General features: G+C 40.4%; 1 protein-coding gene across 2 annotated transcripts; it reads right to left on the bottom strand.

Moving 5' to 3' along the window:
• homer2 (homer scaffold protein 2) lies at positions 1 to 27,930 on the bottom strand. Of its 2 annotated transcripts, none has more exons than XM_020605801.1 (9): positions 27,766 to 27,930; positions 16,269 to 16,425; positions 8,923 to 9,054; positions 8,534 to 8,626; positions 7,772 to 7,911; positions 5,679 to 5,835; positions 5,054 to 5,164; positions 2,724 to 2,804; positions 1 to 1,014 (listed from the first exon to the last, which is right to left on the bottom strand). In XM_020605801.1, coding segments are annotated over exons 1-9 (1,062 nt in total). In that variant the 5' UTR covers positions 27,768 to 27,930; the 3' UTR covers positions 1 to 825. The 2 variants fall into 2 exon arrangements, with proteins under 2 accessions (XP_020461457.1, XP_020461456.1); XM_020605800.1 differs by lacking the exon at positions 27,766 to 27,930 and adding an exon at positions 27,120 to 27,675.

Here is a 27,930-nt window from a genome sequence, read left to right as displayed (position 1 = left end):
AGTTTTTGTGCAAATGCCTGTTTTGTCCTTTGAGTTTCTCACCAAATTAACATCCATTAAGTATAGTAACATCCGTGGGATGGGCTTGCCTGCTTGCATTTTCTTTTCATCTCATTTCAATAGCAAAGATGTGTATTTTTCCACACAAAAACCATCAAGTTATTATTATGGTGATGGTCATCACTTGGCCAGTTCTCCTTGCCAGGTAGATTTAGACTCACCTGGAGGCACTTTGTGTCCCGGCCATTTTACATGTGCATATAATCTAATGCGTATAAACCGTCTTCAAACACACCTGAGATAGACGAGAGGCAACAACGGGGGCAGTCTGTGGAAAGGTTTTATCTCCCAATTTTCTGAGGGGACCCACAAGGAGTGACACCAATTATTACTTGAGTGATGCTGAACAGCATTGTCTTCATGTGTTGCTCATTTTAGCCCTTTTAAGTCCCCTGTTCTACTCTAAGCTCAGACTGCCTGTAGAAAAAGAAAGATGGACAGAATCAAAGAACCCGCCACCAGCTTTTTAAAGCCGTTTCCCCCCACAGAAACGGATAAGTAAGCTCAAAATGTGACTTTTGATTTAGTTTCAGTATGCCAGCGTACACAGTGGAGCCATTTGGTGGAGCATGCTGGCCTTCCTCCTCATAGTCTGCCAGTCTCTCTTTCTCTCCCTCTCCAAAACATCTTCCTCACATGGTAGTGTTTATTAGAAGCCAAAGTGGGTAGTTTGAGTGGACATCACCTTGGGGAAGTAGGTGAAGACAAACTGTAGTGTATTCTTCGTACCTGTCCTCTGACCCTTTCAGCTCAGTGCAATGTTTCTCAGTTATCAACGCCTAGCTTTGAAAGCCCCTGCCTGACCTCATGCAGCTCATCTATTTTTCCATCCAGAATATCCATGAACTTCTTCAGCTCGACCTTCATGTTGCCCTGCTTTTTTCGAGTGTTGTTTATGTCCATCTGAAGACCCTCTATTGTCCCCTCCAGTTCCTTGTTCCTCATCTCTGCAGCCTGTGCACAGATAATAAGGGAACAAAGTTGTTACATTACAGCAAAGAGGTCAGTTATCAGTGGAGATCATTTGTATGAGAACATCTGTCAAAATGCAGCAAAAACGACCCTATTTATTAAATTGGAACTTAAAATTAATCATTCCTTGACTGATCTCATGTGAATATCATAACCTTATGTTCACATGAGATCAGCCAAGGAGGTAAACAGTATGGAATTTATTTTACATTAAAATATTGCATCTTTAGCTTTCCACTAACTGGTGTAGCCTGAAATTCCTCTGTACTGTAAAGCCTTTTTAATGTGCCACACCAAGAGTTTCACTGGCCCTATCTGCCCCTCCCACTAAATATTTTTTGCAGGCGCCACTGCTATTTATGTCATCATGACTTAAAACCAAACCCTTACATTTACGAAACGCATATTTTTCCTTCAGAGCAGCAGGGGACACGAGTGACACATTAATGCTGAAGATGCCATTAAAAGGAGGGGTTTAAAATAGGAGGGCTAAATGGGTGTTGCGCCGGCATAACTGTATCCTCCAGCTGACTCCTGAAACCTGATCTCCACAGGGGGTGTTGTCTTTAAATAGAGGGGAGTCATGATCACAAACACAGAGGTGGAGTAAATAGACCCAGATTTAAAAAATCCAAGAATAAACAATGTCATGAGGGAAAACGTGGCAGCATGAAAGTCATTTTCAACGGGTTTTTTTGATTTCCTAACCTGTTTCTAAACAGACACTGGCTCACTTTTGGTTCCAGGCCTCATGCACTGTCTATGCTTGTCCTTAGTTTAGATAGCCAGCCAGATGATTTCCTGCTTTAGCCAGTTTTGTTGTCACTGTCATTCACCCAGCTGGGTGTTGTAAAAAACAATGCAGTTGAGTGTAGTGGAGCACAAGAACTTCAGGCATGCCATTGTTGGGTTTATTCTCCTCCCTGTCCGGCTTGAAAGGAAGCACATGCAACGACAGATTGGATGACAAAATTCTGCTCTGACTCAGTCAGAACAGGGAGAGGCGAGCATCACTATCAGTGCAGATCCTGTCAGACTTGGCAAAAACAGAGCCCAGCATTTCTGGTTTTACAGAAAGTCTTACTCAATGAGAAATCAGCCTTGTAAAACAGGTGCTCTTTGTTACGAGGAATACAGGAGGTGATGGGTGTGAGTTTGCACTGTTCCAGGGTTTTTGGCAACAGCAGACTCTCACACCCAAAACCTTACAAACACAACTCGTGTGCTTACAGAAACGTCATAAGACTTGGCCACTGAAGCTCTCGGCAGAGCTCTCAAATGACTTCAGCTGTGTCTGTAGTCAGCAAAAGAGATCATATCTGCACTGTACGACACAAATAAGCCATGACAGAGATGTAGCATCTCTGTTTCACAGACTAGAAAGAGAGAACCTTTCAAAGAGGCGATAATCCACTCAGAGTTGGGCCTTTATTAATAGATAGAGTAACTAGTGTGTGTTAGTGAGACACGTGGCAGGAATGTTGTGTAACCAGCCCTCAGGCAGAATGATGAATAGGAACTCTTATTCTCCATCTCTGTCTGCTTATACCTCAGAGCCTGTGTGTCACCTCGCCACGGCAACCACTGTGTCCTCACATGTGCTGCAAACTCAAGAACTGTACAGCTCTCTGCTGTGCCTTTATACGCGCCTGTAAATCACATGAGTGAAATGTTGGGTGCTTTGAATGTACCTGCAATTTTGTAGTGATGCCATCACACTCCGCCATGAGCTGAGGGATTATCTCTGCCTGCTTCCTCAGGTTCTCCAGCTCCTGGAAGAAAAATTCAGAAACCAGTGAATCAAAAAGCAAACAAATCATATCTGACTCAGATTGAAATAATAAACTGTCTAATCAAAAAACATGTAAAGAAGAATCATGTGCTCTCTCTGACAGCTTGACATCTCTGTTTTTGATAGACACATTTGAGGCAGTACAGAAAAAGTAAGAAGTTTAATAGCCAGCACTTACCCAGCACAAACACACATATGAAGCCATGATTGTGTTTTTCTGTTGTGTGCTTACATGTTTGCTTTCACCTCAACTAAACATTTCTTATTGCTCTGAAAAATCTTATCCACCCACTGGTTTAAGCCAAATACACCACAGACAGTTTCTCATGCCACCACGTCCACGCCGAGGAATAGCAGGTCGAGTCCGTGTAGTCACCTGCAGTAGCTTTGTTCTGTTAGTTCATGGCTGGGCAGCAATGGGGTCAGTGCTTAAGGATTCATAGGCACATTTTTAATTGGAGTAGCTGAGCGTAGGCATTTCTAGAAGGGGGTGAGTCACTCAGCAGATGAGTCTCTGTGGGCTGTCTGCTCTATCAGTGCACTGCAAACAATGTGATTTCCTTCTGCAGGAGCATTAGGGCTGATACACAGGACTGTGGAAATGCTACAGCCCCCAGAGGATACCATCCTTTGCCAATAGGCTTTCCAAATCAGCTAAAGCTCTTTGAACTACTTCCTTCATGTTGTGCTGTAAGATATACAGCTCTCAAAGAAAAGATGTATATGTTCTATTAATACCTAGGGGGTAAACTAGAATATCCCACACATACCACGTGGTTTGAGTCTCCACACAGCTCAGCCATAAATGTCATTATTTTAAAACACTATAGTAAGTACCAGTACGTTCAAACTAAGCAGCTGGTTGAATAATTTATGTGATCAACATAAAATCGATCAACACATCTGAGGATCAATGAAGTCATTTATCAAGCAAAGGTATTGTTTTCTTATCCCTGATTCTGTGTCGATGTACCGTTTCAGTATGGCTGTACATCTGAGTTCCAATTTGTTGATCAGACTAACAAGCGATATGAAGTGTAGAGCCTCAAAGATTAGTAGATCAACAGGAAATAAATTGGCAGTTATCAATAATGAATGAAGTCATTTTTTCCCCCAAGGAAAAAGGCCAAACATTTCAAGGTTCCAGGTTCTCAAATGGGGGAATACGCAGCATTATCTCGTCTTGCATCACAGTAAATTTGTAGTAACTGTACTGTTGGTCAATAATCATGAAAGTTATTACAATTGACCATAATTGAAACTAATCTTCCTGTAAAGCTCTGATGAAGATGTCACCTTGAACTTTAGTAAAATGTGCACATTTTCTTTATCTTTATGTGACAGACTCAAAACAGTATAAAGCTCGACCTGCTGCAGTCCTGAGGTTGGTGACCTGACAAAAAGCAGTGCGGCTCCGTGGTTGATGGGGGGGAGACATTGCCACTATGGAAAAAGGCAGCTAAGTCTCTTCATACATTGCCAGAAATGAGTCCTAATCATTTGGTCATTTGTCTGCAGACAGAAACTGCATTTAAACAGCAACAAGCAAAGGTCAAAGATTGTGTGGCCGTGCGGGGCTCATCGTCATTATAAATAACAGCACCACTAGGCCCTGCTTGGCTGACAGTCAGCTAGTTTGGATTATGGATGACTGATGCAGTGGACATAAGGGAATGCCACTAATGGTATTTGTGCCAAAATTCCCTGCTGCTTGGACTAGAGACAAAGTCAGTGGATTCATTTACATTCATTTATAGCAGCTATTTTCACAGTGCAGCTCAATGGTAGCAAAGCTAGACAAACATCAAGCAAATTACTGAAACAAAAGTAGCACAAAATGAAAGATAACAGTAAATTGAGAAGGGGAGGAAAAACAACCATGGGCATTATTAAAAGGTTTGAGTTTAGCTGCGCCTGCGAAAATAAGATCGATCCATACAAAATCCCAGAACAAAACCTATCATTTCCTACAGAAGAAAATCACTTCCTGAGGGAGAGGAGTGATACTGAGTAAGACCAATAGTCCCAGAGCTGGTGTACAGTGAAGAGACGCACTGAAATATAGGAATGAGCAAGACAACATACAATTTGGAATGTAAGGGAGGAGAGCTAATGTTAAACTGATTTCTTCTCATGTTGAAATGATGAGGTTTCTATGAAACATACCACTCTGCATTGTTTTAAAAACTACCCAGCTCTTGAGACTGGCCCAGCTGTTTCAGGACTCACCTGCTCTTTATCCTGTAGCTCAGCCTCCAGCTCCTGCACTCGTACTCTCAGCTGGGTGTTTCTCTGCTTGTCCTGATTGACTTCATTACACTGGGCTTCTAGTTCAGCAATCTTAAGCACACAAAGAAACAGGAAGAGAGTTGCCATTTACTTTCTTAAAAAAGTGTCAGTGTGACAGTGGCGTTTTAGAACTTATTCCCATTTTGTTTATTCATCATACATGTGTTCATGCGCAGGTGTTGTCCTGGATATGCTGTATTAAGTGGGGTCATCTTAAAAACTGACACTAGCATTTAGAAAACACTGGCAGCATGTTCCAAAATGACGAGTATCATTTCAACACCAGCCCAGCTGCTGTAACAGCCCACATTGGTTAAGAAACTAAAATGATTCTATTTATACAGGACTTGGAGCTGGTGCAGGGAACACAAAAGCTAATAAAATGTGTTACAGGTTTGTGACAGATTCACTCATCCCAACAAACATGCAAAATAAAATCTACTGTAAGACAGTTTGTGGTGCAGATTTGTTCTTTTTTTTCTAACCTGTTACCTTTCCCTCCAGCGGGACTGAAGGGTTTGTGTACATTATTTAACTTCCCTATAGGAGTGCATGACTGTATTACCTTTCCCCTGAGCATGTCACTCTCTTCCTTGCAGGCACTAAGTTGCTTTTTCCAGCTCTCCACATTGGCTGAAGACTCCTGCAGCGCATCCACCAGCCTGGCATTATTTTCTCTTAAAGTCTGCAGTTCTGTTTCCCACTTCTTGGTGTTAGTGTTACTGTCAGACAGGAGAGACAGAGAGAGATCCAGAAAGAGAGTTATTAATAGAAGGAAAATTTAGACAGGTTCATGTTGAAATGCCTTGCTTGTGCCCACAGACATGACACACAGCACTACAAAATCCTTCCAGTCATAAATAATTAGCTGTGATGCACATCACACTGTCATCAGATGAAATAAGTGGGGAAAGTGTGAAAGGTCTGCTGAGCTGCCACCCAGGTCAGCATCAACAGTTTGTTCATCCTGTTTGTTTCTGTCTTATCAATAAGGCTGCAGAGGTTGTGATGTATATTTAGTATGCACCACTGTTTCCTTACTTATACTGGGTTGAAGTGTGTTACTCTCCATCAAGTGTGGACAGACTTGCACTGCAGCGTTCTGCAGTCCTCTGCAGTTTCACTGCTGTGACACACTTGCACACACACACACACAAAAAAAAACAATCCCAGAAGTCTTATGAAAGCATGAAAAAGGGGCCACCAAAGACAGGGAACAACTCTATGTTTTACAGCTATAGCCTACAGAAATCGAACACAAAAGCTTGACATGCTGTCTTTCCTTCAACAACAGTGTTTTGGTCACAGAATGACTGTAGGATCAATGTTTTAAACACAGTTTTATTTTACAGGTCTGTACTTTCCTGGGATGTTTCCTGGAAAGAATTGTCTAATTTGGCCCTAAGATACAGCTCCATTGAGTGGAACATCTAAAACATCTAATTTCTAACTTCCAGGGAAACCGATGTTAAAGGATGAATTGAAATAATTCATAAAATACAGTTAGTAGGCTTTGTTTTAAGTTATTTTGCAACTATATTCATACATTTGTAGTAAAGTGAACTTTCGCCAATCAAAAAGATGTAAGAAAGGCTGGATAGGAACAGAAAATAATTTTTTTTAAATCATCAGATTAGACATTGAGAAAAATCATTTAATTAAATAATCATTCATTCATTCATTCATTCATTTTCTACCGTTTGGTCCCTGAGCGGGGTCACGGGGGGGGGGGGGCGGGGGCCACCAATCAACCTAAGCTGCATGTCTTTGGACTGTGGGAGGAAGCCGGAGTACCCGGAGAGAACCCACGCAAGCACAGGGAGAACATGCAAACTCCACACAGAAAGGTCCCAGGTGGGGCCCGAACCTGGAACCTTCTCGCTGTGAGGCAACAGCGCTAACCACCAATTAAATATTAAGAAATTCAATTAGGTTTTAGCAGAATACAAAATAAGATATATAAGTAACTATTAAATTCATTCTCCATTTCTTAGTGGAAACCTCAATATGTGTTGAATTTTGTATTTTCTGTAGACTAATGTATATGTGCAGTGTACTGGCTAAATGACTCACTGGGTCACACTAGCAATTACATATCAGTATGATTATATCTCAGTTACTTTCAAGGGGAAAAAAAAAAGATTTCCCCCCCAGATTTGTCATTTAATCCAGATGGGACAAACTTTTTTCCATTGCTACCCAGTTCTAATTCTGGCTAAATTCACTTACTGTAGTTTTAAGTTGACTCTGATGTCCTGTGGTCATTTTAATCCCATCTGGAGCTACATCTGGTGTTTCACACAATTATCAATTTATACTCGTACATCTGGATTATAAAGGCCAGATAACCAAATGGTGGAATAGAAAAACGCTTTTTGGATTGGATCAGAGGATTTGTGAGCTTGTTGGGGACAAATCATCATCTTGACAGCATTTAAATGAAAAGGGAGAACATTTGAGCACATCTTGGTGCCGAGATAATGAGAACACAAGAAAAAAAAAGTTTATAGATTTAAGTATTGCATACATTGATACTGATATGGAATAGACATAAAAGGGAAGACTGATCAGTGATTTAATCAGGAAGGGAGAAACATATTAAAGATTAAATTAACATGCATGTCACATTAAAGATGTTTCCATGAAATTAAACCTCACCTATGTTCTGCCGCACTCTTGAGGCGTTCGTTCTCACTTTTCAGCACGGTAGCCTCCGGAACGACGTGACAGATTTTCTCATCATCTGTCCCGTTAAAGCTGGACGCCTGGTTGGTTGAGGGTGTCTCACGTCCAGACTCCTTATAGGGCACAGAAGGAGACTTGTTAGAGTTCAGGGAAATATTCAATTGATGCTTACATGCATCTTTCTAAAGGTTTGATGGGTTCCGGCCTGTCGCTGTGACAAAGAGGCCTGAACTAATTTGGGTGAAGCACTGTACATACCCTCGACACATCCACTATGACAGCAGAGGGGTGAGGAAAAAATTGTTGCCAGTATTTGTCATGTCTCAACAGCGTTGTGTGCCTAAGAGCAGAGTCCGACTCCTGCCATCTACCCCAGTGCAAGCAGAGAGGAGGCCTGGCAGCCGGTGACTTAGGATGGATTTATCTTGAAATCAGTGCTCTTTACTTACTGACAGAATTACTAATTTGTAATATCTTGTGTGGAACTGAGAAACCTTTACTGATTTGCAGCGCCTGTCAGGTACAATAGTATGTATCTTAGGATGACCTTTGGCCTCTTGTGTATGACAAGATTCACATTACAAGAATGATTTTTAGTGCGTTTATATGTACTGAAACCTGATTTATTATTATCTCTGCAGTGCTAATTTTGTCTGTAGATGAACACGACATAGGAAAGTGGACACCAGGGTGTTGTACTGAACTTGAATTTCAGACAGCAGAGTTACAAGTTACCTGGGAGTGATTACTCATCGTCTCCCCCTTCTCATGAGACTTGTCCCTTGCTAGCTTGGCTGCTTCTTTCACCTCCTGGAACTTGTCAGCAAACTGAAAATATGAGAGATATGTGAAAGAGCTGTGATGATTAGCAGCAATACAAGCTGAAATATTATACAAAGTGTGACTCATCAAAATGTTCTTAAGATTATCAAGGAAATAACTGGCTCAACACTGATAGTGAGGACATCTGGCATGTCCTTGGATTTGCTTCAGATCCCCATTTGATGTTCAGTTAACAACATGTTGCGCAGTCACACTCAAGTTTTAAGACAAATACAAATATGGAATGTCTCATCTTTACAAAGGCTTTTGCAACTTTTTGTGATGCTGCAGAAAAGCTCCACCTTGGCCAGTTGCTGCTCTGAAGCAAAGCCCAGTCCAAACACAGTGTTGGCTCTGCTGTCTGCCCACTGGCCAAACTTCTGCGATGTCTTGGTGAACGTCATGTTGGGTGTGATGGTACTGTTGATGATGACCTGTTGGGATAAAAACAAGTTAACATTATTCTCTAAGCCCTGTCATACTGGTCAGTGTAGTCAGCGCTGGGTCAACTGAGACAGCTTAGAGGAGCTCCGGCAGCTGCATTCACAGTCAGTTCTCCTATTGATTTAGCAAAGGGCAATCCCCTGTTACAGCTCCATTCATACAGGAGCAAATCAGTAATATACCCCCCATGTCTGTCACTGTGCCCACAGTGATCAGTTTGATCATTTGCTGGAATGAGCCACTTCATAAAAACATGTTCATGCTTAAGAGGCTCTACACTACAAAGCAATTAAACCCTCCACAATGTCACATATCACAACAGTTTTATGCAAAAAAACAAAAAACAAAAAAAAAACGCATATCCTTTATACAAAGGGAAAATTAATTTTTTTAAATGCAACTAAATGAAATGTAAACTCATGAAGTAGGATGATGGCAAAGAGTCAGAGACAATGACAGTGAAGGTGGGGACAAGTATACTGTATGGGGCTGCACATGTATGCATTTGTTTTGTCTGGTCAGACTAAAATTGTGCTCAAATAATTGTTTAAATTATTTGTACCAGTCAATTGATTCCACTATTTAAAAAGAACTAATTGGTCCCAAAACATGTATAAATTAATAAAACAGTCACACACAAACGGACACACACTATGCCATGGTGCCGATCACCTAACCTCTAAATGATACATACAGTATATCATCCCCATATTTGGCATTGTAGGTGCATGTGTACCATGCTCCTACTGTATCTATGCAGTAAAGTGACCAGCAAACATCTACTGCAGTCTTAAAACTGTGTACAAACAGTGACCGTAGGAACCCATAGATGCTTAAAACAGAATTTGAGCCTGACAGGACTGTGCTGATTTGTGGGTTTATTGTGTTGCCACTGCTGTAAATTTAGACATGTCTAAACCTATCTGAACATCTAGATGAACAGGTTCTCACCACCAAGATAAGAGAGAACTTGAAAACAGCACATACAAATTACCAACAATTAAGGAACAGTAGAAGACGGTTTAATCACAGTGCAGCCCTTGTTTCATAGCAACATCGCTCTGAACACAAGGATTCAAGATTTCAAATTGCTGAGAGATTTGTGTCCTTTTCTCCACTCCCTAAGTCTCCCCCTCCATCGTTTCAGAGATTGTGTTAAAACACTTGACACTGCATCATCACTGGACGCACAGACCCAAAAAGGGAGCCAGTGAGCTAAGAGAACAGCTAACATTAGCATGCAATTAATAGCCTTTTTAGACATGCCCATAGAGAGAGATCACTGCACATGCACACACACACACACACACACACACCCCAAATCCTTTATCAAAATCAAATACTGTAAATATTACATTAGCAGCCTCTGATTCAAGCTGCATTCCCACATCAAGGGTTTATAAAGAGAGCAGCACTTTAAAAATCAAATAACCAGCAGCTTGGTAAAGCCTTTATTTTTCCCCAGAGGCTTCATTCAAACAAAGGTGACCTCATTTTCCCTGAAGAGCAACCTGGGCAAAGACTGAACAACGCTTAAATGTCCCTTCTCAAGCAGCCTGAGACAATATTTAACAGAGCTTATTGTGCTGGCTCAAGGAAATGCGTTAAGATAAATGAAACTTTAATCAATTTAAATTGATATAGAGCTGGAAAAGGGAAGTGAATTAATCAATGGAATTGTGTGAGGGATTAGAATTCTGCCTGTACTTGTCAGCTTTGGGGAAACACCTAATTTTGACCAACCCCTCATAACTCCAGCCCCAACTTGCAAGGAACCTCCACAATGCTTCACTGTTGTCTGCAGACACTAATCACTGTAGAAATTATTACTGTTAGAGCCAAATATGTCTAAACTTGACCCATCAGTTCAGAGCACCTGCTGACATCTTTCTGCACCCTTGGGTTTCCATCCACAGGTGAGTTGTTTGACTTTGGTTCCACATCACAGAAGTGGCTTTTTTGGTGAACGTTTTCCATATAGACCTGTTCAGACTGTAAATGGATGTGCCAGGACCCCTCTAGTTTGACAGTTCTGAGCTGGTGGTGCTTCTGGACATTTTCCAATTCCAATGTGCCTTTCACCTGCTGCTTTCAGTTTCCATTGCATTGCTTGAAAAGCACATATGGAAGCACCTGTCTGCTGTGACATGTCTGCCTGTGAGAGGCCTTGTGTCTTGTTGCCCACTATTGCTGTGATTTAAGATTTTTAATTGAAACTATGTTTTTCATTGACCTCACCTTTTTGGTATAATTGTCTAATCATAGACTAAACTATATGTCCTTTTTTCAGGGAAATGGCCTGTTACTTTATCAGTTCAGTGCACTCTCATGATGGATGGATATACAATAATGTTCCCAATCTATAGTGATTCACCCAAACTCCACTTTAAAAGCACAGGACGACGAGGTTGTCCCATCTTTGTGGCCCTGTAAATATGTGCTGGTATGTCTGGGTGTCCAACTCAGTGACCGACCAAGTGAGAGTGGGAGGGTGCGACAGAGGAAAAGAGAGCGGAGTGACGCTGGCAGCTGTGCTGGTGCCGAGGATCTAGTGGCACAGGAGCCACAGTGAAGTTTGACTGGGCAACGGCCTGAGGGTCAGTTAGAAATTCCGAGACAGCCAGGAGGCTAACGGAGAAACCTTCCTCGGCTGATTATGTGTCTGTGGAGTCAGTAAGAAAGATGGCGGATGTAACATGCCAAAAGGTTTTATCATAGGTGGAAAAAAAGAACACCTGCTGCACAGAGTGGGAGGATTTTAAAGGTGATAAGTTAAATGACCTGGTTATCTAGCGAGCCCAAACCCTAGGCTAACATGAGTGAAATGCACATATCATAAAGGGCCTTTTTCCATTTTAAAAAACTAAATGGGTCTATATTACATTTTAGTATCTCATTATTGTACTGTGGTCAGCAATTGCAAACTTAAGCGAGTTCCAGCTGAATGTACGGCACAAAGTCTACTGTAGTTTTAGAAGAATATATATCAATATAATTATAAAAACTGGCCATCGAGGATAGCCGTGAAGATGAACAGGAGGCAGAAGCGTGATAACTGAAACACAGCCAAAGAGAGGTGAGATGATGGTTGCCATGTCCACTCAAACTAGACACCAAAATGTAAATGTATCATGATTAATCATCAGGCAGAGGTGTGAGGTGCATGAAGAAATGTTAAATATTTTTTTACCACTTTAATTACCTGATGCATTTCATCACACCATATATTTAAGACTGCAAAAACAGCACACTGTTCCCTGGTGACAGTGACGCAAGTTTGGTTTGCAAAGGGTGGAGGTGGGGCTAACGCAGCTTACTCCACAATATAATGTCAAGGTCTGAAAGTTAGCAGGTCAGCTCCTCTGCTATCTACAGTTACTCGCTGCAGCCTTTTGCAAACCCTTATTGCAGACCTTTACATATACAGTATCCTCACCGAAGTATAATTCCAGCTTGAGACTGAACCGACAATGTATTTGCAATTTTGGTCACAATACATACAGGAAATTTAGTTTCTAAGCCTGGAATTATGCTACTGCCTCACAGCCTCCAGTCCTGACATTCAGCTAATAAATAGTAGCCTTTTCATTGGAAGAAGTTAATAAAAACAAAAAACAAATATCATCTGAGGCATGATCTGCATTTATTATTTGCTGTCCCAGTTTGTTTTTAATGACAAACACTGATGTTTACAATATTGAATTTCCTGATATTGGAGCTTCTCTGCAGCTCATCCCAGCTTTGGTGCAAGTATAATCCTAATGGTTAATTGTTTTGGGACTTGTATCAACCCAGTGCATTGTCCCATTATAATGACTGGGTTATCAATCGTGTCCCCAAACTAGCTTGATATTAGTAATTTCCAATTTAAAAGTGCATGTCTGGGGTGCAGGGACAGTGATAGTAAGGGTGGAGTGTACGTGTCCAGACCCATTTCCAGTGAAATTTATGATTTTTCTTGATTGAAACAAAATGATGTAAACAAGTAGTGAAGCTACACACAGTGGTGTACTTGGGGTGCTGCAACAGTTTTACAGAGGAGAAGGGGTGATAACACAGAAAACATGGCTGTAGGTTTTGATATTGGCATATACATTAAACGAGTTAAAACAAACCTACAGCTACAATTCTATTTAACAAGCTCAGAGGGATTTGAATTATTATTCTTGGCAGAAACATCTTTTTTTACTCACCTGCCAACAGCATGTTACAAAACCTTAATTTTAGACACTGGCTCTGAGAATAGTTGTAAGAAATTTAAGACATGGGTAGTTTAAGATGCTGCAGGATGCAAGAGGAAAATTAGGTAAGAAGAAAATATATAAATATTTCAGTTTTTTCCATATGTTATCCCACTTTGAATAATTCATAACGTACCCCAAGAAAATGCTTCATTGTGTTGTCACAGTGCCTGGCACAGAAACACGACTCTGGGTGAGCAAGAGTCAGAAGTGCTGATGTGCTCCTCTACTTGCTGTATCATCAGCAGCACATTGCTTGGCCAATGGACGGATGAATATAGGCCGATCGTCTGTCGTAGTTCATGTATATACATAGCAGCACAGACTACTGTTCTAGACGGGCCTCTCTCCCTCACAGCTAGTGTACAGACTAGAAACTGTATTCAACACTTACTTGATATGACTCAACACATCCTCGCTTCTGGTTACTTTGCTCACATCACTTTGACTCACTTAAATTAACTAGAAACATGGATCAAGTTAAAATCAGCAGGAGTCCTCTCTAAATTGAAATAGTGATCCATAAAGTTATATCCTCACACCTGACATACTGTACATCTGATGCCTGCAGGCATTTTATGACACATACTGCTCTGTTACTCAAGGTTACAGGAGAGCAGAGATAGAAGGACAAAGAGTGGCACAAGTAGGATGGCAGAGAGAGTAGTAGGCCAATTCCAGTCTATTTTTTCAATAAAGAAAACAGCAATAGCAGAGAATTCTCACCGTCTACATTCAGGTGCACTCAGTTGGCCGTGTATAGGTACATCTGGTTAAACTAACACAGTCCATGCAACATTCCGGCAATAAATCCTCCCCTCGTGAAGGTGAGAACATTCAGTTTTTATTCAAACTGTTTTAGAAAGGTGTTGATTCAACTGCATGTATTGCATTATACTAGCAGGTGTTTCTATGACTTTTCTCACACCATTTATATTAATAAAGGTAGGCTAAACAATTGAAACAGCCCTCTGTATAATTTGTACTGTGTAACAGCGCCACAAACAACATCTTTCAAAACGGCCGTACAGCTAAATCAACGCCTCTCTAAAACAGTTTGAACAAAAACCGAACATGTCCACCTTTATGAAGGAGGACTTATTGCAGGACTGTTCTATTCACCTGTATTAGTGTTGTTGTTAAAACAAACTGCCAGCTAAGTGTGAGTTCCTGTGTGAGATACCCCCTAAACTGTTGGCCTGGTGGTCTTAGTACTGAACTCCACAGGCCCTTTATCCAGAGTATTATTGTGCTGTATAGATCATGGATGGCAGACTTTGTTAAGGTTGGACACAACCAAGCTATCAGACGGACTGCATGGTAAAAGGACCACCAATTTGGACAAAAACAGATCCAAACAACTGTCAACCCATTCGGTCTTTAAAGTGGCTCTTCAGGAAATCTGTGTAATTTAAGAGTTTGCTAAAGGTGATTGCCTGACAGTGTCTGCAGAGGGATAGTGCCGTCATAACTCTCCTCCAGTTTTCACACAGAACCAAGGCTGCAATTGCCATGGAAACACAATCTACTCTTTCTCTTAGCCAAGAAGAGGGTGTGAATATGGAATATAGGCACACTCATATAGTGTCCTTTATCGCATGCATGATTTAACCTCAACAACATGTTCTTGTGATGATAAATCATAAATCATTCTGTAAATAAGCCTCTTTTATACCTTGCCCTAATATGAAATGTCTCTATACACAGTGTGCACTTTATAACCAAGCAAGTCCTTGTTCGTTAACACACAGAAGACCAGGTCAGAAATCAGTCCAGATGGATTTGACTGGAAAGAAGAAAAGCTGATCCAGTGTGTGACTGATAAAAGCTCAATAGACCTTGAAGTTTAAATCCTGGTGGCTGTTGGTTGATGACAGTAAATTACACAATTTAGTTTAATAACAATTCAGCAGGTATGCAGCTCATGGCTTCTGTTACGTTTTTAGAGAGGATGTTAGCTACTGTTCAGACTGATTTCAAACTTTGAGAACTCTTATTCTTCTTTCCTGTGCTGAACTATTAACACATTTTTAAGCTTTGAATAAACCTGTGTCCATCTTACAAGGGGGTAATTTAGCTATGCAGTAGATGCCATGTCAGCACAGACATGGATCGCTGTGTGCAAACAGCTCAGTGCCACACACATGGATCTGGGAATGCCTGGCACTATACAAAGACAACGGGACATCAGGACCTTCATCAATCGCACAAGTGACCATCAAGTGTGGCATATACCAAGGTGATGCACTATTATTACTCTACCACTCAAATAAACACAGAATTATACACTATTATCTGCTCATCACTAGAGTGTACACAGTGTATTACAAGCTATTTTTTATTAAATGTTTATATTGTAGTGTCAGGGTGGAGCAGCGCTTGGCGGAGTCCCCCAGCATGCCCTGCTGGGGCAGAGACTGTGGGTTAATGTTCTGTTCATGTTCTGTTATGGGGCGGGACCAGTTAGCTGGAGCACAGCACCGTGACTAAAGGGTCTGATGGGCTTCAGCATGTGGCGGAGCTGTAGGGTCATGTGGTGTATGGGGCACACAGTTGCGCACAGAAAGGCAAATTCTGTCTCCCGCTTACTTCTTCATTCAGCCTATGTTACAATATCTTGCTTATAAATAAACAGGGAGAAACAGTGTCGACCATTATTTTAGATGTGATTTTGTGTACTTTTGTCCTGATTGAGAACCATTTTGTATATTTTACCAAGACTGCAGAAAAAAGGAACACAGGAAGGCAAAGATGACCTTCATGACTTCAGAAACAGAGCAGCACAAGAAATATTAAATGGTCTCATATCAGGTTGATACTGATCAAAGATGGGAACAGCCAATGTATCATTAATATTCTTGACAATGTTTTGATTGCTCTTCCTCAGCCTCAACTTCTTGTGAGAGAGGTTAATGTTTTTTTTCCTGATATCGATGCGCGCACACACACACACACACACACACCTTGGTTCCATCCACGCTGATAATGCGGTAGCTGTTACGTGTGCTGTCGAAAAAATAGGAGACGGTGACAGCTTGCTTGCTGGCAGGAACCCAGTTCTTCTTGGTGGTTGGATCGATTTGGAAGACATGGGCCCTGGTGGTGTAGATCGGCTGCTCCCTGGAGAGCAGAAGAGAGAGGGACAATGTAAGAAGAGGATCACTGCAGATAAGACACACAATATGTAGCCACAGATCAAGACAATATCCACTGGTCCACAAGCCACGTTTCACAACGTTTAGCCAAACACATGGTGTTACAGTATTAAAGTGTGTACTGAGTTCTTAACACGTCTCCATCTCATTATGCCTGCAAACACTGTGCTGTGTCTCTAGAGATGCAGAGTCCTGACAGTATCACCATGAACAGGCAGGCGATAATGTAACACAAACCCAAATCCTCATAGCAACCCAAAGCTATTAACACATACCCCCTGACACACACGTGACAGCAACACAGTTTGTGTGCAGCTGTGCACTCGTATATATGTGTGTGCACTCACCTTGGTCATTTAATGGACCAAGATTTCCCCACTGACCCAAATACATGACAATTATTTACTTGCAGTAACACAAACAAGGGAAGAGTCACTGCTGTCTTTACACAAAACAAAAACTTTAAAATGATCAGTTTTCAGTACAGAAAAAAATAATGTGCATCTCTCTCTCACATCACTTTTCTAAAAGGAAAACAAACATATCTTGAAAAAGTTACATCTGTCACAATCATCAATCCGTGGTGCGTAGACGCTGAAATGTAGTCAGAGAGAGTTTGCTGCCACACGTATGGCTGGACATAACATTATTCTAAACAAAGCCTAAATACTAGGCCTAATTTTTAAAAAAGGGATTGGTTGGTCTGATGAAAATCAGGGGGCTTTTAAGATTATTCTGGTTATCTTTGTTTAGAATATTTATTTCATTCAGAGAACCATGTGCTTGGTTAGTAACATCCAGCTGCTCAAAGGTAGGGCCTGGCCATAGTTCAGATTTATCATATGTTGTGTTTCGGTGTTTCTGTAACTAATTACATGATTTATGAATTTTAAAAAAAGTTCCATCACCAAAACAGTATAAAGTAGAGATAGTATGAACACTAAGGGGACTGAAGGCATCTAAAAGCAACTCAAATGATAAAATAATGTTTTCAATTAAAATCCAGAAATTGAACCTACAATAAATAAGTATTAAGAAACATTACATTTTTAATTTAAAGCTACTACACTTGATTTCTTTTCAGCCTCTATAACCGACTCCATAAGCTGCTCCTAACCGCTCTCTGCCCCTCCATCCTGTTTTCTAGTGATGACATAAACTACAGATGTCTGGTGAATGACAAACTGTACAAAATGCTACTATTACTACTAAACTAAATTGCTGCTATTGGCTAACTAACAAGTAAATTAGGCAGCACAAGGTAGAGAAACTGCGCTAACAACAGAAATGCTATGGACTGCAGACTGTAATAGAGATAGTAGTATAGCTGAAAGACGCCATGCCCTGCCCCATTTTCCTCTATCTTTGAGAGGTTGACTCAGAAGAGCATGAGCATGGGGGTGAAGGAAAAGGATCACAGCGCCTGTTAAACCTGAATGACTGCAGACTGGAAAAAATATAGTCGAAATGCTCCTCCTGTTTATGGAATCCTCAAATACACATTTCTCTCTATGTCACTTGTGTGTATACACACACACACACACACACACACACCCACACATACACACACCCAAATACTACATGTATAGGCTGACTGTGATGTCAGCAGTTGAAAACTGTTATGAAATATGTTCAGGAAACCCCCTTTTCCTCTGTCTTTTTTTTTTTGTTGTTGTTTAAAGCATCAAAATGTGCTATGTAAATCATACTTTGCTACACACTCACTAACTGGTCTGATATAGTGCAGTTGTGGACGTGTAAATTTATAATCTCAAATATTTTCTGGATGAAAGATGGAAAAGCTACATGTTTAATTCAAAAACCACGTTTGTTTTATACTACCATTTCTGACTATGTACTACTGTTATACTTTTCACGATTTACCAGATTTAACAACAAGGGCTGGTCTGTGATATCCAGGAGCATTTTTAGGACAGCAATAATAACTACACCTGCATGCAGCACACCCATAATCTCAGTTCCATACAAAGTGTACAGGCAATTGACACTAAAAGGAGAAAAACTGTTGCACTTCCCTTTAATCATAGTGCTTCACGGGGACTGGGCCCAGCTGTTTTAAATGAGCCACTGGAAATTGTATTTTCAAAAGGTGGTTGCAAGCTTCTTCTATGAAATTTCAAGAGTGAGGAATGGATGAGTGGATCAGAGGACAGCTTCAGAACTTAATAATGCATGTATCTGAAGAACATGGGGAAGAATCTTGCTGAAAATCAAAATGTGACTGTGTCAGGGTGAAACTGACACGGAGCTCAATATTGGTACATTAACCCTCTTGAAGTTGCTCATGGTCTTGCAGTTCTACATTGATTTTTCACGCTCAGCTACCATCGTGCATTCTTACAATATAAAATGCACCATTAAATATCCCACACACAATTTTTAATGCTTTTACATGTCTTAAAAAGGCACTTGCTAACAAGCAGCTAACTGAGACTGGGATATCGCACATCATCAGGCCAAACATGGCGACTCATCTACTCACTACTCTGCCTTCACAGTGTCGTTATGTTTAAACATGTGCACTTGCAAACTATTATAACTAACATGATCACCAGCTAGATCAGGTCATGCTAAGAGAAAAAGGATTTTGTGCTAAATCACTTTACAAGTTGGAAGTCCTGGTAGTGATGCTGAAGTAATGGGACCATGGTGTAGTTCCTTTATAGCTTTGTGCATCTGGTGGTTGTATTTGGGCTCTAAAAATCATAAAAGTGGTGTTAACTGGTGAAGATTATCTTGCTGAACAAAATATGCAAGTGTCATGAACTGTTGTTTGTGACAGAGCTTATTTTCCAAATTAGTCTTAGCCTAGGGACAACCTGGCTGGCTTTTTGTCAAGGGGACTAGAGGGATGGTAACTTCTAGGTTGGTCTACAACAATACAGTACATCATGACTGCAGCACTGTGTGTCAAGAATAAGAAGAGCTTAAGAGAAGGGTTCAGATCTTGGCCACAATGGGCCAGCAACTGCATGATTGTCACTGAAACCACTGTATGTGTAAAAACATTGCCTTTACCTCAAGTGAATCCATTAATGGTCAAGATTAGAATTAACTGATCTAAAATTTTGCTGTTGAAAACTTTGATATGAAACAATGCATATGCTTTGGTTTGCTTCTTTTCATTCTGTTTGGTCTCCTGTGCATTTTTGTGAAGCTGTAATTTGTTTGCATGCTTTATCTATGCAGCATTTTTCTGATGATTAGTTAGACATAGGCCCATTCTTTGACAAGTCCCTTAAATGCCTTAGATTAGGTGCAACTGAAACAAATGTTCACAGATCACTTATGTCAACTCCACACAGACTTCTCACAATATTAAGTTTCTGCTGTGAAATCCCGATAGTGTTAGCATTCGTTCTTTCTCAGTTTGCTTCCCCTGCTGTTTATATTTGTGACTTGAGAGGTTAAAACAAAATGTGTGAAGTGGGCATAAGGGTGCTCAGCTGAACACAGTGGCACAGCAAAAAAGTCATTCACAAAAAGAGCATATTCTTAAGTAGTCACTAAAATTATTCCAAACTAACAGCTAGCGCAAACATAGCTCCTCCGGTATGGCAAGAGGTTTCACTAACAAATGCTGCCATTGTTGTTGTAATGCTTTTACAGTACCTGACAAGAGGAGTTGTGAAGAAGATAGGCACTCAGTTCAGCATTACTTTAAAGCACTATAATATTGTTTCAGTGAAACAGGGTGGCAGGCAGCAAAAATCCATGAGCTAATAAAGCTTTTACTTCCACTGGGATTATGGATCTCACAGAAATGAAAACCTAATAAATTCACTGCCCCCTTTAGGCCTAATCGCCTCCTTCATCTGCTTTGGGAACAACTAAACCCATTATACAGATCACTCTTGTCATTTTATGTACACATGTGCGCACACACACACACACACACACACACACACACACTGACCTTTGCAGTGACAGTGTCTGGAGCCAGCTCACACTGGCAAGGGAAGAGAAGTGAAAGGCCACTTCTGAACACATGGATTCACTCAAACAACTGCCACTGGAATCCAGTGATCTGCTTTCCTCAGATAGAAAGCATTAGGTCAATTGATTCTACTGGATTTTAAAAACAACAACAAGAACAACAGCACAGAAATCAACATTTGGGCCTTTATAACCACTGAATTCTTTATTCCGCTGGCTGTCAGGTGCTCTCTGTCCCATCTGGTGCTATAAATAATTTACAGGTGTGTGTGTGTTTCTGTGTGTGGGTACTAGGTTGGAGTTAGTTCACACAGTCTGTCCTTAGAACTACACACCAACCTCAGACCCACGCACAATGGTGATGCAGCAGTCATGTTGTGTACTAGCAAAAGAAGAAATTAAAAGCTTAAGAATGTGCTGAGGACCGTACCCAAATGCACTGTACCTGTAAAAATCTTTTTACATACAATACATCTGTATCATAAGTTATGATCAGACACCCAACAACTATGATTTCAGCTCTGATGAGGAAAAGTGCTAGCAAAAAGCTGCCATTACAGCAATACATAACCTCTGGGGAATGTGGAGCAGCAATATGGGGAGTGATGCACAGCTAAGCCTTCCTGCCTCTCGTTCTCTTAAAACCTGTAAAATGGTAGCTAGAGCACTAGCCACGATTTACCTCAGCATGTGCTCCAGAGTTAAAGTTTGCTAAGAGAAGGATTATCCTGTTGCTTAAAGAAGACTTAAAATGATGTGGGTGGGAAGCATGTCTTGACAGGAAATGTGAACAACAGCAGGCAACTTCTATATTTGAATAAAAATCTTAATGGCAATTTTAATGCTGCTGCTAGAAAGTGATACTGATTCTTGGGTTTAAGAATCCACTTCAGGCTCATTTTCCAAACAAACCTTTCTCATCGATCAGTCTTCTATCTCTGAAACATGTCCGTTGTATAGGTATCAATAAATGATTCAGGAATTTGAGGTCTTACACCCAACAGGTTTTGTAATCTGCTGAACAGTCTCAGCAATGTAAAGAATGTGCACTGCAACATTCTTCATGTTCCCAAAGAGTGAACATAATGTTACTTTACCAACTCTAGAAGTCACACAAGATGGCACTTTTAGTTACACAAATACAGATCGTGTAAGGATTGAACCTGGTAATCATACACTTATGTACACATTCATGATGTCCTGCTGCTCAATGAAACTTTCTAAATGGGTCAACAGAAACATAGGATCAACATGTGCTGTCTGGGTTTTGGAATATGGCCGGAGCATGAAATCAGCTGGAGATGAATAAACTAGTCAAACTATACCTCCAGGTACTACTGAGCGCAGACCCACCAGCAGAAGGTTGAGTTCTGATAGCTGGTTCTAGTTTGGATCCAAGTTGGTAAAATACCCACATTCGTTGAGCTCTGCAGCCAACAGCTAACTTATGAAAGCATTTATTCACCTATTGTTGAGCTAATCTCTTCAGTCTCTTTGTACTACAAGCATGCCCCCCCGGAAGATTTAAACAAAGTGATCCTCCATTTCATCACATTCCAAACTATTAAATGTTGTAAGTAGCGTTTATACTACAAACATCAGGAAAGGAACTGGCGAAAGACTGATGACATGCACAAACATGATAACTCAGCCAAAGCCACTTAAATGCTCTGCAGCTAAAAAAAGACTGCACTCTACTGAATGATAAAGTAAATTTAAATTCATTTTCACAGATCTATTTTTACTCAAGCTTCCCTGATTTCTGCAGCTGCAGCACAGCCCCCGAGCGCAGAGCAAAAAGTCATAGGCTATATGTTTAGCCTTTAAGTTTATGTTACAGCACTGAGCAAAATTAGAAACGGTACACTTGTTTAATTAAACTACTTTAAATAGTTCAATAAGGGATTCAAAATAATTGATTTGATGAGCACATGGCTTCAAAAAATGATATCCAGATGTTTTCAGTGAAAATGCATCACAATGACCTGCTAAATATGCACTCTGTACAGCATACAGTTCATACAAAATTTTGTCCTTGAGCCCAAATGGTCTGAAAAATACAAGGAATTTGCATTTGTCTTCTCAAAGAACTTTAGTGCCAAAAGCTGCATTATTCACTTGTCAGATAGCTATAGTACAGTGAGGAGAGGAACACTGACTTAGAGTATGCAACTCTCGCTAGTTCTACACCAACACTTGACTTTTCTGTTCAACCCATTATTCTTCCAAATCTGTCTGAGATAGAAGATAAGAAATGCATATATAGACCACAAAGTGAACAGACTCCAACAACATGAAAATTAGAAACAAACTCCTACACATAAAATACCAGAAATTAATCATTTGAATTCTCATTAGATAGCACAATTCTGTTCATGAGACATATGAACATTACTGAGGCTCTCTGTCATTCTTACCTGGGAGGCCTGCTAGAGAGCAGGGCTGCCTTATTAGTGAGAGCAGCATTTTGTCTGTGTGAATGAGTAAAATGGACAGAACAGGAAAAGTCAGTGGGATCATCTCTACGCCACCCCATAAGCTTTTATAAAAATAAGCCTGCTGCCGGACTTATGATGTCAAGGGGTCAAAGAAGAGCAGGTTTGCCTTCAGGTACTGCAGCATGCAGTAACCTGGACTCTACGATTCCAGCTGTGTGCGACTATTTATTTAATACTGAAATACAGTGTGGTGGAAATAAATTAATTTAGCAGTTAAAGAGAACCCTGGCAGCTCTCCCTTATGCTTTTATCTTCTTCTCCTATCATTTACCAAAAAATGGTATGTTGTCTCAGCTTAACAGTGACCTAATGTGAATGTTTCTATTGTCAGCATTAGTCAACCATTTAAGGCTATGTTAAGGCCTTTCTTCTTTACTCGAAGGTGTAGCAATAACTGTTGGAAGAGAGGAACAAAACAAATAAGTATTCAATATTACTGCATTTTATTTAGTTTGACATCTTCTTCACAATTTTGCTGATTAGTCTAAGATTTTTATTCTACCAAAAACTTTGCAAAGAAAATGTTTATATATACACAGCATTTTTTTTTCTTGTAAAACCTTTATTTTTGCTTTTATTGTCCATTTAATCATCTGGGGATCTTTGAAGTATTTAGGACTCCCACCCTAAACGATTACAAATCATTGAAAAAACAAATCAAAATAATAATTTGCTGTCCAGAGTGCACCCCGTCTCTTTCCCAGTGTCAGCTGGGACTGACTCCAGCCTCCTGCAACCCTCTTCAGGATAAGCTGTATAGATAATGGATGGATGGGTGGAATTTGCTGCTACCTAATTTCATTACTTTCCTATATTGGTATTTTATGATATCACTTCCAGACTTGAGCTACTTAACATGTGGATGAAATTTATTCATACCATTTTTTGTCCAAGTTATTTTATTTTGACAGTGTTTTAACTATTATTATTTAAGGTGACCTTTTATACCTGAAATGTTTTGATATTACACATTATACTGTACTATAGCTCATGCCAGTACAGAGGGAGAGAGAGAGCACAGTTTGGATCCCATGCAATCAAGACAGCAGGCCAGATACAAACCAACATCCACAGCAGGTCCCCCTCCACCACACTGAGGCGGTAGGATGCAGAGCCCAGCCTAACCTGAGAGCTCAGAGGAAAAGGAAGTGAGGAAGTCTGAGGCACAGCATGGCGGCAGATGGCCTCCTAGGCCTCAACCATCTGGTGAGGAGACTTTCAATCCACCATCAGTCTGTTCCCTTTCATTTACATATGACTCTTTAACAAACCTGCTTCTATCCCCCTACTGCACCTCTACAACCTTCACTTCCAGACTTGAACTACCAACAGAGAACACTCAAAGTAGACTTGTAGTCTAGTCTCCAGTCTGGGAAGCCAAGAGACCTGCTGCCATGTCACATGTCACAGAGCCTAATCAATGAGTGTTAAGCCTTTAGCTGTCATTCTCTCTGGCTAGCTGGGAGATTATCATCTATCCCTGTGTTAAGGCTGCTCCCAGCTTGATTTACTTTAAATAGCAATATGCTGATTGCATTGCTGTCTCTGTGTCTACTTATTCTGTAAAAAGGGGGTTTTATGCAATCAGAGCTGTATTTTGGAATAATTCTGAAGACACAGCATTTAAGATGCAGAACTGAATTTAAAAATGCAGCCACCATGACTCTCTTTCCCACTATTACTAGACTTTCCCCAACCTCTTTAAATCCAGTAATGTTGAATTACATACCTGATTTATTGGGCATGCAGAAAACACAGGCAACAATATAATTTAGACTAATACAGTATTGCACCACATGGTTTATTATGTGTAAATGACGTAATTAATAAAATGTGTCAAGGTCAAAAAGTCACTGATAGCTCACATGATCAGAGAGGGACATGAAAAGATACTGAAGAAGTGTTGTGTCAGCTATGGTTAATCTATAACTCCATTTAAGAGCCAAGAGCTGGGGGACACAGGGACACCTAAATCCTGCAAAAAATACTATACTGCTAAACATACACAGAGGTCTGTGTCCATTCCTTGCACGGACGTTACCTTGATTTACTGTGCATTCATTTCCTGTAGACTTATTCTAACCTTAAACTAAGTTGATACTCAAAAGTTCTATGATTTACATGATAGCAAGGAAGGCCAAGTTCCCACAGCACAAGTGCATGAAGAGACATACAATCTTATCTACAATGACTACTCACATTGTGTCATTACCAAATATAATCAAGATGTAATATACTGCAGTTAAGCATGCATCTGAACCTAGTCTTGATTTCACTCCCGAAATACTGTTTTGTAAACAAACAAAGCTGAAATAATTATGTGATTAGTCAAGTGACAAAATTAATCTGCAACTAGTTCCAACTGCTCAATTGTGAGGATTTCCTGCTTTTCTTCATCATATTTAATAGGGAACAGAATATTTTTGGATTTGAAGTGCTGCTTTGTGAAACAAACAATTTAATGACCTTAGCCTTGGTGCCAGGACACTGTAGGTATTATGGCACTAGGGTGATGGTTTTAATGGTTTCTGAAATATAAGAAGCTTAATGATTAACTGAGAAAACAATTCAGCACAAACATCAAAACATATTTATTTTTGCGGATTTCTTTTGCCTTCCAAAAAAGTAGAAATTAATTGTTTATATTTTGGACTGCTGGTCAGAAAAAAACAGGCTATTTGAAGACATCAGCTTATGTGCTGAGAGGCCATTCACGGTGTACAAGAATTTAGACTAAAAATGAACTAGATCTGCTGATTAGTCAGTTCCACATCAATAGCTTGAGTCATTTTTAAAATAAAATATCAAAGACTTTAAACATGAGTATTTGGTGGTTTTATTAGTCTTAAATGATAGATCAGTTACACATTGTTACTATAGGTTTTGGGCTGCTGACCTGACATAGAAAACAGTTTGAAGACTTAACCTTGGCTTCTGAGAGCTTGCGATGGGGCATTTTTCACATCTTATGAAATAAACGAATGATTATGGAGAAAACAAATTCTATCAGTCTGTGACCTTCAACAGTAGTTAGAGAAAGGCTGATCAGATAGAATATCCTAGTGCCACTTGTGTCCGTCTTTCAAAATAAATAATAAACTAAAAATATAAATCCAATTGTTCGATATTACGGATTGGCACTGGCTGAAATCGGGGTATTAATAAAAAGAGACTCATTGCCATGTCTCTGACTGTCAGTAGGTGTGACCTCATGACTTGAACTGGCTGCTATGCTACCGCTGGCCCACTGGGCCAGTTTTATGACAACAGGGCTGAGTCTTTTCAGTTTCAAACCTGCTGGGTGTGTACACCAAAACTCTTGAGAAGGCACAAGAACTGCTGAACAGGTTTCTTAAAAACATACATGCTCTCGAAAAATAATTAACTGTACTATGTTTATCATTCATATTCTGTCTCACTTTCACATAAATCGAGTTTTTATGTTGCAAATGGTAGCATTTATAAAGCTCAGGCTTTTGATTTCCAAAGAGAAACAAATAAAAGTTGAGCAAACAAGATTAAGTAGAGAGAAAACTCGGAAGTGTATGTATGTGAGGAGAGCTTGCGATTGCATAACTATGGCACTGAGCCACAAAGTCAACATTCATAGGACTATGGAAGCAAAATTATGTACTGTGCCCTGTAAACAACAGTGGGAGTATACTGCTACCTCCAATGGCAACACACACAAAAATAACACACATTGTCAGAGGTATAATCTCTCCTTGCAAGTGAGCAGTGTTGACTCCAGCACCTCCATAATCACAGTCCTCTCAAAACCATATCCATACAGACAGATAAGGAGGAACTTGAGGGATTAGATGAACCCATCTGAAATTCTGCAAAAAATAATACGCTGCAAAAATCCATAATTAGCATTATGGCATCAAGATTTTTCACACATGACATCGGGATATCTCACAAGTAGCAAAGATGTGCGATTCACCTTTCAGATTTCCCTCATTGCCAAAATAGTCCTGGCTATAAATTAGTAAATTGTGGTCTTCCTCGGCTCCCAAGACGCACAGGCGAGCGCTGCGGCAGCGACAATTAGGCTATGATCAAATTTATTCAGTAGCTTGGCAGTGGGACTAGACTGTTGTAGTGGTATGTTGCTGTATTTTCACCATACATCCATAGCACTTCAGTTAGTGCAGGTGTCACAAGAGGCGCTCTGAAGGACAGCGCTTTCTGGATTACTCACCCCATTGCCGCGGACTTGAGGAACAACTCCTTTATAGTCTATATGTCGGTTATATTGGCTGCTTGAGAGGCCAATATTTGAAAAAAAATGTTTAGAGGCGCAGTCAAAGTCCCCAAATGATCAGTGGTCCAAAGAGTTCATTCCCCGTGTAGGAGCTTCGAACAAGTCTTGTTGCTGCTGAGACACAACTGAAATGTGAGAGCACTTCGCAAACTCGATTCACCGGGTTGTCCAGCTCAGTCTCACAGAACCCTGGTCATTTAAGGAAGTTTTTCTCTATGCTCGTTTGTTTCTCTTCTCCAAATACGAGACAGAATAAATTACGCTTCGGGATAGCTTTTCCCTTCCTATCTTCGCATTATCGGCGCCGATTAATTAAGTCAATGCTTGCATTTCCCTGCTTGCTCGCTGTTTGTTCCTCCCCAGCGGGATTGTGTTACATATGAGGGGCAGCAGCAGCGACACGGAGCGGCTTCTACCTGCTCACGCTTCTGCCAAAACCACCCACTCTCTCTTTTAAACCTGCGGTTTCTGTGTTGTATCTGCGGTTTCACTTGGAGATGTAGCTTGTAAATAGCCTACACAATAATAATAAAAACCCAATCCTAACAACGATAACTGATTATTTAAATTCAGGTGCACTTACATGTTTTAAGAGACTGTGATGGGTGCCAGTTTTTGGCACTTTCTCCTGTTTACAGTAAGCCAAATAATAATGAACTTTATAGCAAATGTGTGCTACTAGCTGTACAACCCCTTGACATCCGTAGCTCAGATAGTGAGTTGGGGTTAAAATCAACCCGCAGTGTCA

The sequence above is a fragment of the Monopterus albus genome, unplaced genomic scaffold, assembly GCF_001952655.1.
Source record: "Monopterus albus unplaced genomic scaffold, M_albus_1.0 scaffold72.1, whole genome shotgun sequence".
In the NCBI taxonomy this organism is placed as follows: Eukaryota; Metazoa; Chordata; class Actinopteri; order Synbranchiformes; family Synbranchidae; genus Monopterus; species Monopterus albus.
This window is presented reverse-complemented; position numbering and strand designations above follow the sequence as displayed.

Coding starts and splice junctions, on each gene's coding strand:
- homer2 (XM_020605800.1), bottom strand. Junction 5,836..7,771: donor AAGAGTGCGGCAGAACATAG/GTGAGGTTTAAT, acceptor CCTGTCTGACAG/TAACACTAACACCAAGAAGT. Junction 2,805..5,053: donor AGCTACAGGATAAAGAGCAG/GTGAGTCCTGAA, acceptor TTTTTCTTCCAG/GAGCTGGAGAACCTGAGGAA.